At 50.4% G+C, this 14,082-nt stretch overlaps 1 protein-coding gene across 1 annotated transcript in view; it reads left to right on the forward strand.

Annotated features, from left to right (window-relative positions):
- TWF2 (twinfilin actin binding protein 2) overlaps nucleotides 1-13,882 on the forward strand; it is a 99,132-nt gene extending 85,250 nt beyond the window's left edge. Inside the window, exons 6-9 of the mRNA XM_032805781.2 lie at nucleotides 6,294-6,419; nucleotides 6,566-6,716; nucleotides 7,457-7,578; nucleotides 8,737-13,882. Of these exons, the coding sequence (XP_032661672.1) occupies nucleotides 6,294-6,419; nucleotides 6,566-6,716; nucleotides 7,457-7,578; nucleotides 8,737-8,904 (567 nt within the window). The 3' untranslated portion in view covers nucleotides 8,905-13,882. The remainder of the gene's footprint in view (nucleotides 1-6,293; nucleotides 6,420-6,565; nucleotides 6,717-7,456; nucleotides 7,579-8,736) is intronic.
- The last annotated feature ends 200 nt before the right edge of the window (nucleotides 13,883-14,082 follow it).

Raw genomic sequence — 14,082 nt, forward strand, 5'->3', positions numbered from 1 at the left:
CCCCCCCCGCCCTCTGAACCCCTCGATCCCAGCCCGGCGTACCCTCCTGCATCCCCAGCCTCACCCCAGAGTTCACACCCCCAGCCTGGAGCCCCTTCCCGCACCCAGAACTCCTCATTTCTTGCTCCACCCCAGATCCTGCACCCCAGCTGGAGCCTTCACCTCCCCTACACTCCAACCCCCAATTCCGTGAGCATCCATGGCCCGCCATACAATTTCCATACCAGATGTGGCCCTCGGGGCACTCTTACATTAGACAGTTTGTTACAACATATTGCACATGCCTCAAGCCTTTGTTTGAAGTTAGTAGCAAAAGAGCTATCTGGTGGCAACATTTGTGGGGTGTTGATATCCTGGATTAAGATATTCATCCCATTTTAATGTACCTGGATCTAGGTCTCGGATGGTGATACTCTGGGTAGCTCTTGAGAGAGCGATGGGCTGATTAATCAAAGGGCATTACAATTTTTTTAATACTGATTTCTACAGCTTATGCTGAATCCTTAACTCTCTATTCATGCTAGTCCTGCCTGTGGAGATGCCACCTTTAGTGCGAGTGTTGATCTGGGCAGGAGATAGTACTCAGACCCCCAATAGTATTTATGGAGAACCTAACATTGCTCCACTAAACAAATCTCAGCCTGGCCTGAAGATCATCTGCCTTCTGTGGTACTGTGGTATGTTTGGTCTTTGATTCTTCAAGGCCTCTAGATCACTGCTCCTGAAACATTTTTTTCCAGAAGAGAGCTACTTGTATGGATCCACCTCCCTTTTTAACTTCCCAGTCGCCTGTTTCTTGGCTTTCATTAATTCCCCCAAACACTGGGAGCTGCTTTGGACCACAGCTGAGCCATGGACTGCAATTTGGGATCCACTGCTCTAGAGAGAGTCATCCAAAATGTGTGAAGGGTCAGTGGTGACTGAAGAGCCGAGAAGGCCACAACAAAGAGTTGCTGAAGGTGTCTAGAGTCCTCTTCTAGTCATCTTCATTCTCCACCTCCCTCTGCATTAGCTTTGTCAGCCCCCACTCGACTCATGCATAATCCCATTAGCAGGTGTGAATGGATTCTCCCTTCTGGAGGTGGGTTGCTTGGTGCTGATGTTTTCCTTGTGCTTGTGTTTTGTTGTGCTCCCAGGATCTGCGCTCCCTGGCCTCTAGCAGTGAGATGGTAGGCCTCTCTCCTCCGGTGTGTGTCGATTCCCCTCCTCTCCTTTAAAACAATCCCCTCTGTGTGCTGTACTTTGTCCAGACACCCCCCTTCCTTAGTCAGTGTTCTCCACCCCGTTCGTTAGTTTGAGAAATGTATGGGGAGCTACCCTCTGTTTTGCTCAGAGTTGCTGATCTGATTTCTCCTCTCCCCATGCTCCCAGGACGCCTGCTTGCAGGACTCTAGCACTGAGATGGTAGGCTGGCCTCTGGATATTTTGTGCATTTTCCCCATGCCTCTGTCTTGCTCAGGAATCTCATTTTGTGCCTACTTTATTCAGTCCTATGCTCCCAATTCCTTTTGGATTATTATCTACAGGGAATGAGCTGCTAAACCACCCCTTGGCAAGTCACTTCATGGTCATATTTGCTACCTCCTAACCTTGGGGTGTCAGAGTTTAAGGCCAGAGAGATCGCCAAAGCATCTAGTCTAATCTACTGCATCTCACAGGCCATTAAAAACCACCCAGCCACCCGCCTGCCAAACCCAGCAACCCAAATTAGACAAAAGTATTGCAGCCTGTGGGAGTCTAGACTGTTGTATGCCACAAGTAGAGAATAGGAGAGACCAAGACCCCCACTGCGGCAGGGAGATGAAGAGAGTTATTCTTCGATAATCCTGGCAACTGACCTGCACCCCACACACTGCAAAGGGGAAAGACACCCAAAGTCACTGCCAATCTCACCTGGAGGGAAATTCCTTTCCAAACCCACACATGGCCATCAGTTAGACACTGAGCATGTGGACAAGAACCAGCCAGCTCAGCACCTGAGACATAAAATTCTTGTCACCTCAGAGCCCTGGCCCTTCCTGTCCAGGGTACCATCTCCAGCCATGGCCATCCCTGATGCTTCAGAGAAAGGAGATACAAAAAACAGAATTCATTGGGTGGAGTGGGTTAGTCTGACCCCTCCTTCTGAAGTTCTGAAGCATGAGCTTTTAAAACCATAAGACATAAACTGGAAGTTAGCTCCAGGGCTGCTGTACCTCACCCCCTTTATGATTAGAAATTTTCTAATTTCCAGCCTGAGTTTGCTGATGGCCAGTTAATATCCATTTGTTCTTGTGCCAACTTTTGTCCTTTAGTTTAAATAGCTCTTCACCCTCCCTGATATTTGCCCCCAATGTATTTATAGAGAGCAGCAATATTGCCTCTCAATCTTCTTTTTGCTAGCCTGAATGAGCCTCTTGTGGGATAGGCCCACCATTCCCCTGATCATCCTCGTAGCTCTTCTCTGCACCTGTTCCTCTTTCTCTGAGGTGTCACTAAATAAGGGTTGTAAAGGCCAGAGAATCATTTTAGGAGAGGAAGAAGTGGGACCTCATGCTTCCAGCCCTGCTGTGCGTATTTTCCCAAGGGGGCCATGTTTGGGGAGGAAAATGGGTGGGGGTGGGGGTGGGATTGTCACTTACCAGATACTTTATTACTGAAACATTTGTGAAGGGTTCCTGGTCACTTTTGAGTAATTCAGGGCAGTACGTTCAGTGTGTGGTTGAGAAACCTGAGTTCCAGTTCCTGCTCTGTCCCTGACCTCCAGTGTGACCATGGGCAAGCCACTTCATCTTTCGAGTGCCTTAGTTTCCCCATCTGTATAAAAGGGATAATACTACTTGCCTCCCTTGTATAAAGCTCTGTGGGTGAAAAGTGCTTAACAGTGTTATCCATAACAGATAGCGGCTCACACAATCTCGCTGGTTTGCAGCACTATTAAGATTAGCACACACAGAAGTCACTCTGGCTGCTCATTATGTAATTTGCAAATGTGGATAACTGCAGCAAATCAAACCCATGTCCCTATGAGATCTGGCTGTGCGCTGGTACTCAGAGATGACTATTTCCATGGCACTTTTCATCTGTAGTTTCGAAGCCATTTTGGCTATACTGTCACTTATTTTAAAAAGTCATTGTTGTTGTTTTTTTTTAAGGGAAAGTGAGGAATGTTTTTTTCCTCACTCAAAAATGGCTGAACCATCTTTCCTCAAGTAAAATACCTTCCTCTGGAAGCAGAGCCTGAGCCTGAAAGATGGGTGTTCTCAGAAAGCTGCAAGCAGCTGAATCTGGGCGTCGCAATGGAAATCATTGTACAACCAACACCAGCTAAAGTGGAACAGCCCCAATGGGAGGTAGCCTTTCCACACGTGGCTTTTAGAGCACATTCGGGACTCTCAGTGCTTAGCAACCGCTAGTCACCAAGCTGAAGCGGGTGTGTGAGGCTTTTCAGAGAGCCATTCTCTCCTCTGCCTTCTCTGTCACTGATGTGGCTCCGTCTCCCTGTATTCTATGTGACAGATAGTAGTGGGCTGTTGGTGCTGCCCCGCGCTGGTAGAATTCCCCAGCGCTGAGGAGGTATGCTGTGTTGTCTGCCATGTGTTGTGCTTTGAGCTGTGTCTGAGGGATTCTTTCTCCTCTCATTCTTCACCTCCTCTCCTGAGTGGGATTTTTGTCTCTTCTTTTTAAACACTTGCACATGGAAGCTGTACTCTGAGCAGCGCCTCTCACGGTGCTGAGAGAGATGTGAAGAGTAAGCTACCTGGTGGGGGAAGTTAAATTTCCAATGGGAAAAAAATCTGATTCTTTTGCTTCCCCCCCCCCCCCTCTTTGAAGTGGATTTGGGTGCACTGGAGAGTGGATTTGGTGTTGCAGAGTATTCCTTCTTAGGGTGGTCCACTGTAAGCCTTTAACCTAAAGGGTCACGTGCCTGTGGCTTACCTCCACTTTCCAGGGCTTGCTCTGAGGGATTTTCCCCATCACCTGTGGCATTCTCAGTGGGAATCTGGGGGATGGGTTTGCACTACCACTTTTTATCCAGAGCTAATGGTGCACAAATGCTACAGTCAATTGTTTATTGGAAGGCTGTATTGAGAATTAAAAATTGCAAACAAAATCTCGCTATGTCATAACACCCCAAAATTTGAAAAACACAGTGGGTGTTTGGAGGAGAGATTATTTATTACAGTAGCACCTGGGAACCCCAGTCAAGGACCAGGACCCCATTGTGTTAGGTGCTGTACAAACACAGAACAAAGCTGGAGAGTTGCAGAGCAAGTCCTGGGATGGCACTGGAGGACCCGGCAACCAAGGATGTTGCCGTCTCACGAGACCCTAAGCAGATTCTCCTCAGAGCTCTACTGAAGATGTCCTCGCATGGCAAAACTGACTAAAGCCATTGTGCAACAAGGGGTTTTTGTGGCTGAGAAATGTGGGCCCCAAAACCCCAGATGCTAGAGAATGAAAGTACAGTTTGATCAAGAAAATACCATAGTTGCTTCCCATTCCTGTTTCATTTGAAGTCCCCCAATGACAGCTGCAGCATCCATGTGCTTGATTGTCTCTCTCATGCACCCAGTTATTTATAACTGGCCATGCACAATGACAAGCTGAGGGCATCTTCCACCAGTGAAAACTTTCCTCTCCACTCAGGCAAAGATTAGCTGTGGGGAAAACCTCATCATCGAGAATTTTCTCTGAACACACAGCAGCCCACGTGAACAAGATGCCCTGGAAGTCTGTGGGAAGATGGTGCTCCTAGGTGGCACTCAGAGTAGATTCTCTGTGGTCCTTGCCTCTCACTTCTCATGGCCACATAAATCTCTGGACCAGCCCTCCAGAATGGACAGCAGGGCTGCTTGAGACCAAAGAATCCCCCTGCCTTGGGAAGTCTTAAAGGGGCTAAGCAGCCCAGTGTTTGGTTTAGTGTTTGCTGTCTGACAGCTGTATTTTTATTAGAAAATTGAGAATTTTGGTGAAATTAGACGACTAATGAATTTTGTTGTCATTGTGGCATCTGTGACTTTTGCTAGGACTCTCCCCTGTATGTCCATGTAAATGTATCGGTTTGAATGGTGCAGCAGGCTTGACGTCTCTCCTGCCTCTCTCTCGATCCTGGGCAATAGGCTGGTGCTACTGAATTCTGAAGACGTTCAAATGAGAATAAGGGACATGAGGGGTGTCTAGGTCAATAACCCACCTACTTTATTACATGGTATGTCTTAAGGTGCTTGTGATAGTGGTGTCTTGAGTTGTTGCTTAGCTTTAACGTTCCAGTGAATCCTAAGGATGGGGAAGAGAAATCTTCTACCCCTTTTCCCTTTGCTTCTCAGCAGCTTCCTTATTGGTGCAATCTCTGAGATTAGTTCCTCAACCCTTAGCGGGGTCATCTCCTTAAATTTGAGAGCAGAGGTGCTGAAAGTGGCCTGTCTTCCTGCTTGTGTTAACAGTAACAAGACTCAGACTCAATGTGATCTCCATCAGTGGTGAATCCCATAGCTGAGGGCCCTCTTTGGAGAGTGCCCTGTCCCGGGCACCAGTGGGAATGAGCCTCATTGTCCCCGTTGAATATAGTTGCCGCAGGGCGTGAGTGCCTAGTGTCCAAATTCTGCCCAACTCCATTTAGGACCTGAGAGATAAGTGGCAGGACTCTGAGATGTACCTGGTCCGGCAGAGTTAGTGTGATATCCGGATGGTTCGCTACACTATGCAGGTGGGACGCTCCATGTTGCATGAGCTGTTGGTTTCCAGGCGGCCTTCAGAGTCCTCCCCAGGGGCAGCATATTGCAATAGTGTAGCCTCGAGGGGCCGCGGCACGTGGATGCCTGTTTGTCTGGGATGGGAGCGTACAATCTCTTGGCCAGTTGCATGGATTCTGGAGTGCTGCTGCTGACTGGGTGTCCGTGTGCTGCTCAGGATCACTCCTCACTGCAGCCCTGGGCCCCTATGTTCTCTGGGGCGTGGGGGCTGGTTTCTCACACAACATGCACTTATCTCCCATGACAGATAGGCTATGACCCTTCTCCCTGGGGTTAAGATTCTCAATGAGGCAAGGCAAAGGGTGTTCCCTCAGCTTTGATCAGCCTGGAAAGCACTGCAGCTGGCACGTGGGTATCCCATCCTGGTAGGTGCTGCTCTCCTGGCGAGGGCTGCCCAGGAGATCCTGTTGCTCAGTGAGCTGTGAGTGACCCATTCTGGCTGGGTTAGAGTAGCACAGTTTGTGTTTGGTTTTGTTCCCTTTATACCACCCCCCTCCTCCTCTTCCTCCTCACTGGCTTTGTCTCGGTCCAGTCTGACATTGGGGTCTCTGTTTCCAGGTGAAGACTGAGATCAGTGTGGAGAGTAAACACCAGACTCTGCAGGGCCTGGCTTTCCCACTGCAGCCTGATGCGCAGCAGGCCATCCAGTTGTTAAAGCAGAAGAAAATCAATTACATCCAGCTGGTAAGGAGGCAGTGGCAGTCGCCCTTGCGCTTTTCAATTCCCCCAGCTCCTGCCCCGGCCCTCGGGCTCTCCCTGCGTCTGCTGAGCCTCTGAGCGTTGATTTCAGTGTTTTACACTGAATTCTTTCTCCCTTTCCCTTTAACCAGAAACTGGATCTCGAGCGGGAGACTATAGACCTGGTCCATACAAATGCCACAGAGCTAGCAGACCTCCCCAAAAGGATCCCCCAGGACTCCGGTCGCTATCATTTCTTCCTGTACAAGCACTCTCATGAGGGAGACTACCTGGAGTCTGTGGGTAAGCTCAGTCTTCTCGACCTGTACCCCCCTAGGAGAGAGAGTGCCTGGGTCAGATGGGTTCCCCTTGACCTAGGCAGACGTGGTGGTGTTCTGTGTTCCGCGCATGTGTGCAGTGCAGTGTTCCTGTGTAATCTCTGGCTGGAGCCAGGCCTACCTTCCCCTCCACACGGGCTGCTACTATTCCAGTGAATGAGTCAGTAGGCAGATGCTTTTGCTGGCCTGCTGTCGTTTTGTTCTTGCCATGCTGTTCTTATCCTCAGTTGTTTTGGGATCTTGAACCAGTTCTCTTCAGCGGAAGAGCATGAAAGGGTGTTTGCTCACTCACCTGCCACCAGCGCCTCGGATGCCAGCAGAGGACCCCTTAAACCAGGGCCCCTGACCCACACTGCTGCTAAAGAAGTGCTGTGGAAGCCAGTGCCAAGGATGTGTCTGGGGCAGTCCGGTTGCAGGCACCAGAACGTTTAGTCCTAGGAGGAGGATGCTGTTTGGCTGCAGAAGGCTTTTTCTCTTGATTTTTTTTTTTTTTTGGGAGGTTTCCTCTCCGTGGTGGTTTTACTGTCTCAGTCCTGTCTATGGTAGCAAGCTTGGCATAGGACTGCATGTGTGGCACTCTTGTGGGCATGCAGGGGCGAGGTGGGCAGGGTCTAGGACTGAATTCTCACTGCTGGATCTCAGTTTGCAGATGTTCCTCAACTTTTAAGTCTGGGGTGGTGTTGACCATCTTGCACTCTCTTGCAGTGTTCATCTATTCCATGCCTGGGTACAAGTGCGGCATTAAGGAGCGTATGCTGTACTCCAGCTGCAAGAGCCGGCTGCTTGACACTGTGGAGCAGGAGTTCTCCCTGGAGATTATAAAGAAGGTAAATCTGTGTTTCCTGCCTTGTCTCCTAACACTTGGCCAGTAGGTCATGCCCCTCCAGCTGGACAATGGAGAGAGCAGATGCACACCTTTCTGCCAGTCTCTGAAGGGCATAAAAAAAGAGGAGAGAGTGGAATTGTTGGGTGTTCCAAAGGGAACCCACCAGAGAGCTGAGCAAGGGAACATTTAAGGTGAACATCCAAGGGCACAGTCCTACTGATGTCTAAGAGAAGTAGTGAAATCCCCATCCCTTCAGTCATTTCAGAGTGGCCTGGGGAGCATCTAGGAGAACATACTAAAGGGGCCAATGCAAGACTGTTTCCTCAAGGGTAGACTAGGGCAGTGCTTCTCAGCCTTTTTGATCCCAGAGACTAGCTTGCTGCATCAGGGAGATGTCAGGGACCGATGCTGGTCCACAGACCAGTTGTTGAGAAACGCTGGACTAGAGGACCTCCTAAGTCTCTTCCCATCTCAAATGTCTGATTTAAAAACCAGCATCAAATCAATGGAGGTTGGGCTTATTTTTGGGTCTGAGATGGGTTTTCTGTCTGGCCTGAAATCTCGTCTCAAACGGGGTCAGGCACCAGCTCAGCCATGTGAGGCTGTCAGCTGCCCCTGTCCTTCCTCCTGCTTTTCACGGCCTTTCACTGCGAGGCTCTAGTGCCCTTTGATCCATCTCCTCACAGCGGGCGCAAATCTGAACTAGCGTTCACCTGCACTGATGTGTGAGTGTTAGAGATGTTGTCTGTCACATCAGCTGCCACGGTCCCAAGAGCGGCTGCAGAGCAAGCATTTTGAATGGCTGGTGGAGAGGCTGGCTGGTGGCATGGGGCCAAGGTAATTGCTTCCCACCAAGGGCTGCCTGGAGCATGGTGATTGTGCCAATGACACCCCAGGAAGCCATATAGCTCTGAAGAACAGGAAGTCTCGGTTCCCCGAGCCCAGTTGGATGTGAGAGTGGAGAGAACACTGTGGGCGGAAAGGAGGGAGTTGATTTTCTCCAGGGGTGAGTGAGGCGCAGAGGGCAGCGGTGAGGGGCTCTTGTCTCAGAGCTGGGGAGAGAGGCCCCCGTTCTCTCCCCACAGTGGCTTGAGGGCATCAGGAACCGGCATTGTGGTGTTAACCCCCCCCCCCCCCTCCTGTGCCCTTTGTGTGCCAGATCGAGATTGACGATGGAGCCGAGCTGACTGCAGAGTTCCTGTATGACGAGGTCCACCCCAAGCAGCACGCTTTCAAGCAGGCGTTCGCCAAGCCCAAGGGCCCCGTAGGGAAACGGGGACAGAAGCGACTGATCAAAGGGCCGGGGGAGAACGGCGAGGACAGTTAGATCCCAAAGGGCAGGAAGCCGGATCAGGAATAGGACTGTGAACTTCGAATGGTGCCCAGAAGGGCCCTGTCGACAGGATCCATGTCTCCACTTCTGAGCCTGCCCGCTGAGCCCGGAGAGGCTTTCCCTCCCTCTCCTCTTTAGTAAAATCATGAACAATGGCTTCATTTGGGGGGCGGGGGGGGAAGAATCTGGGGCAGGGGAGGGTTCTGTGCGTGTGTTTATTTTCTGTTCCCCCTTGCTCTTTTGTTGTGTAACTCCTGAGCAGAATGGTTGTTCTAGTCTGAAATGAGATTTAAACTGATGCTCTTGCGACTTCACCTGCCTTGTGACCTGGTTTACCTGGTTCCTGCACTGACTGAAGGGCTCACTTACCAATAAGCCGTGTTATGCAGTGGCCTTGGAATGAAATCCTGGTTGGGGCTGATCTGATGGTGAAAACCAAAGGCTTTCCCCCTCCCCTTGAATGTGTTGCTACAGGCCTCCGCTCTCTGTGTCCAAGTCCCTAAATCTTGAAAACTCTCCTCTATGGAACGGTCTCCTCAGCTGGCCAGTGCCCTGGTACATACGTGCCAGACGGCTGCCTCCCCAAGGAAGGGGGCCAGCAGCTCTGCTGGTGTGTGGGATCTGGGGAGCATGGGGCAGGAACACTGCCCTGGCATTCCCAGCCACAGCAGGGCAACTTCACCCTGAGGCTGGCAGGCTTGGCATGAACGCACTCAACGGGCAGGTGGTCTGTGATCAGTGACCCCCCCCCCCACCTCCCCAAGAACAATGGCATGCTGTCTAGGTGAGTGAAAGCCAGGCAGCTGCTCACCTCTGGGCGGAAAGGCAGTGGCTTTTGGAAAGCTGTTCTGTGTATTTCTCAGTCCATGTTTTGGCTTGGATTTGTGTATCCAGGTGTGAAGGCTCCTCTAGTCACCTCCATTTCCACCCATTGGCTTCTCTGGCTTACAGAGCAGCCCAGGAGAAGCCCTAGGTCTGTGGCACTGGATTCTGATCTAGTAAAGGAATTTCAAGCTGTATCCTACCTGTGATATGTGAAATTCTCTGGCAGGCAGTTAAACCAGGTGCAGTTTTCCCTTTGTCGCAGGTTTGCTTCATGACAGCTGAGTCGAGAGGACAAGGGAGGCTAGCCCTGAGCCATCAACTCCTGCTGGCAGCTCTTCTTTGCCTGGGATTTGATCATCTTGCAGCTCCAGCCACCTCCCTAGATCATGGGTCCAGTGGATCTGAACCCAGGCAGATCCACTGGACCCATGATCTCCAGTACCTGGCTCTGGGCTGCCTCACCATACTGCATCAGTGCAGGAACATATCTCATGACACTCACTCCCAGCCCTGCGGCTGCATTAGCATCCTGCCGTGACTCACCAAGTTCCCTTCCTGAGCCTCTGACACCCATTCAGTCCTGAATCCACCATCCAAAGCCACAGGGATTTCTGAACATAGGGTAGCACCCCACAGCCAACCAGGTGTGCGTTGTGCATCCTAGTCAACCATAACATCATTCATCCTCACATGATTTTTTAACCCTTCAGTGTACCCAGCAGTTGCATCCCCATCCTTCATTCCAGCGCTGCACTCGTCTACCAGGGCAGTGGGGGTAGCAACTTATAGCTGTGGGGTACAGTACACGGTCACACTGATCATTAATGGTGCAGCTTTGCTGATTTGGGAGGACATTAACATCAGCAGGTTTATCTGTTGCATTCTGCACTCTGGTTAGCAGGGCTGTCCGTTCACCCTGACCGGGAATGCTTGGTGCTTGAAAGACTGTTGTAGATCCACGTAAACCAGGTTGAGCAAAGAAGTGTCTATGTAAGAATGTTTCCCAGGGACACAGGTGAGATCTGTGGCCCATGAGGAAAGGTGAGGTGAGCTGTGGTGGTGATGGGGAAGGAGCATGTGCTGTCTGGGCCCACATGCATTAGAGCATCAGGACCACTGCCGTGAAAAGGGGAGAGTTGTGGCTTTTGAAAATCCACCTAGTAGATGTTTGTTCCCGTGGGTCACAGTATTTAATGCACACGTCATTCCAGCCCCTGGGCAGCCTCTGACTTGTCTGTCTGTACCACATCTGAGGGGACTCAGCCTTCTGTATAATTAGAAGTGTGTGGTGTTCCATTAGACTCGAAGCCATTGTTTTGTTCTCTTGGCTGCCATGGAAACTTAAAAGAAGGTGTCAGCCAGGGTAATTTTCTGCAGCAGGGATTGTCCCAGTCCCTGAGGAGGAAGAGTCTGGATTGAGGTCAGCTCGTCCCTTCCTGGCAGGAAATGGTGGTGACTTGGGTCTACAGCACAAGACAGGGAGGTGGTGAGGAAGGGATTTTACCAGCTCCCAGCTCAGCCCATCTATCTCCTTGTTGCGAGGTTTTCAGCAGTCCTTTAACCCCCAAGAGTTTGGCTGCTAGCCTTACCGCCTGGAACTGATCATGGCAGCGCTGGGGCAGCTGACTTCCTGATGCCTGTCAGCAGGTTAGGGGTAAGTCTTGACCTGGCAGGAGACATAAGCAGTCATTGCTGGGGATTTTAGCTTAGGGGCCTTGCTCATCTTCCCTAGCAGAGACTATCCAACAGGTCCCAGTCTGAGCTGGGTTTTCACCTCCCTGGCTTTTCAGTAGAACTCTTGTATTTCCTGCCAATAGTAATGGGAACTAGTCAGCGGGATTCTCTTGTGACCAAACCATGAAATATCCAGCCATGTGGAGGAGGGGAGTATCCCTTCCTCCCCACTCTAGAGGTCAATGGCTTTACAGACCTGGACACCTGCTTTCTTCGTGGAGTTATGTAATTGCATCTTCTGTGGCTCCTATTCTAATTGCACGGCCATTGCTGATATTTCTGGATGTTGCTGAACTGTCCGTTCATCTATACCTTTGGGAAAGTTACGTGAAAGGGTCCACATACAGAGTGGGTATCCTATGCATGCAAGGACCTATTCGACCTATGTTTTATATTGTGCTGTGGGATACTAACACCTGCCAGGGCATCCCTCTGCTATGGTAAGATCCAGTGAATAAGTGATCTGTATTAGTTCTGTCAAGCCAGAGGGTTAATTTGTCATGCTGGTGCCTCATGTTATCCCATTCCATCAGGAATGTGCGCACAGGCCACTTTTCAGGAGCGTATAATTGGCCAGGACAGCAAGTGCTGGAACAGCTGTGTTAGGAGAGTTCTAGTCTCTTTCCCTAGGCGAGGAATTGTTTTCCGCATCCTCATCTGGGCATGGAGGGTTCGTGGGAAGTGTTTGATCACATGCTTCTGGCCACCCTTGATCCCAGGAAAAGACATGGAGACCTGGTCATCTTGTAGGCATTAAGTATCTAGGGTGGTGGTAGCTGTTGACCTGTTCACTGACTTCTGTCTCCCAAGTCTCTCCCCCATTTAGAAAAAAGTTAATCCACTTTAGAAAAGAGTCTAAATGTAAACTAGGTCACTCAGACTGTCTCTAGAACATATGTTGTTTGGGCTCGTCGGTTAGTTTTGATCCCACTGTTGTGCTCTATTGATGCAGAACATTGCCATATAATAATGGCGAAGGTCCAGTTGATACTCTCCTAATACATGATCAAATGTAGCTATAGGACCTATCAAAACTTCAGTAAAGGAAGAGAAAACCCATAGCCAGCATTAGTACTCCTCGCCCAATTAGTCCATAAAGTAACCCCATGCTTAAGGCAAATTCTGGTCCTGGAGTAGTTGGAATCATGTGGGATGAAGGGGTAGCCATGTAGCCACTCTTCTCCCCACTCTAAATTTGTACCTGGGTTGGAGTTGGTGACTGACCCCCAGACATTTGGGAATGATGTCTGGCAGGCCTTGGGCATGGGGAGTGGCTGGGATCTTCAGAGGCTCATTGAGGAACGTAAAGGAGTCGTGTAGCCTGAAGATCATCTGCCACTTCCCCAATGGGGCTGTCTGCAGTAGTTCCCTTCCTCACCCCCATTTTCTTGGGTGAGTTGGAGGAAGAACCACCTACCCCACTCTGCCCTCAAGTTGTTTTTTTTAGGGAGGGCACATTGATGGATTTGTCCTCTGCTAGGCTACTGTGTAGATGTCACAGCAGCCTCAGAGTCACATTCTCTGATCCTTCCCTAGAGAGAGGGATGGGGGAGAGAGTGGGACCACAGAACTCATTGCATGAACTTTGCCCTCTGAATAGCTCCATCAGCCCCTACCATGGGGCCGCTCTGTAGCCCCCGGTCCTTTGAGTCCCCTTCTACACCAACCTGAACATTCTTGAGGTTAGCCAGGCATACTTAGAGCTGGCGTGTGTGCGAGCAATGGACTAAGGTGCCCATTCCTCCTGCTAGGACGCTTACCAGGCTAGTGTCTTGTCCTGTGGACACCAAATCTACAAAGACCTGGTCTCCAGTCTGTCCTGGGAGTTGCATAGGCCATCCAGGTGTTGCTGAATGGTGAAAGCCAAGGAAATTCTTGGTACAACCAGCACCAAATTGAATTGATTTTGATCTGGGGCCTATCTCAGCTGCTGACTGCATGGTTAAGGGCAGTTGGATATGAGCCACCTCCATAGGAGGATGGGGGATTTCTTGGGGCTCCCAGCAGCCCTCAAGTCCTCCAGTGCCTACCCAAACTCCAAAAGGCACACATCGGTAGTACTGTGAGCTTGTCTACACTAAGGACTTTTAGGGGGGAATTCCCTAGTGGTGCTATCGGCCTCTACAGCTGCAGCAGGGGCAGCCCTAGGCAAGACTGGCAGCTTCTGGAGATTTTACCACTAGGTCATGGTGATAAAATTGCCATGTCATGTGCTGGAAGCAGCCTTTGTCTTATGTGCACAAGAGCTGCCGCTGCACAGCTGAATCAGTGATAGCTGTGTGGCAGACACAGCCTGTGGGGGAGAGAGGGAGCAAGCTGGGTGGCAGTGTGGGTTTGAGCTTGGGGCAAGGAGAAGCAGAACACACTGTATTCAACACTGTATTTTCTAAAGAATAAAATATTTTTAAAACAATTTGACTGCTTGTGGTTTGAGTGGAAGTTCTCTAGCTATCGCACCCTATCTCATGCTAACACACTCCTTCCCGTGTAGGGCCTGGTGCACCCCCACTTGACAGGTACCAGATTGGGCCCATAATTCACCTGGCAAAAGCCCTAGGTGCAGTGACGGTAACCCAGGGATGAAATGAAAGTTATGAAGTCTACACTGTCATG

The sequence above is a fragment of the Chelonoidis abingdonii genome, chromosome 16 (assembly GCF_003597395.2).
Source record: "Chelonoidis abingdonii isolate Lonesome George chromosome 16, CheloAbing_2.0, whole genome shotgun sequence".
Taxonomy (NCBI): Eukaryota; Metazoa; Chordata; order Testudines; family Testudinidae; genus Chelonoidis; species Chelonoidis abingdonii.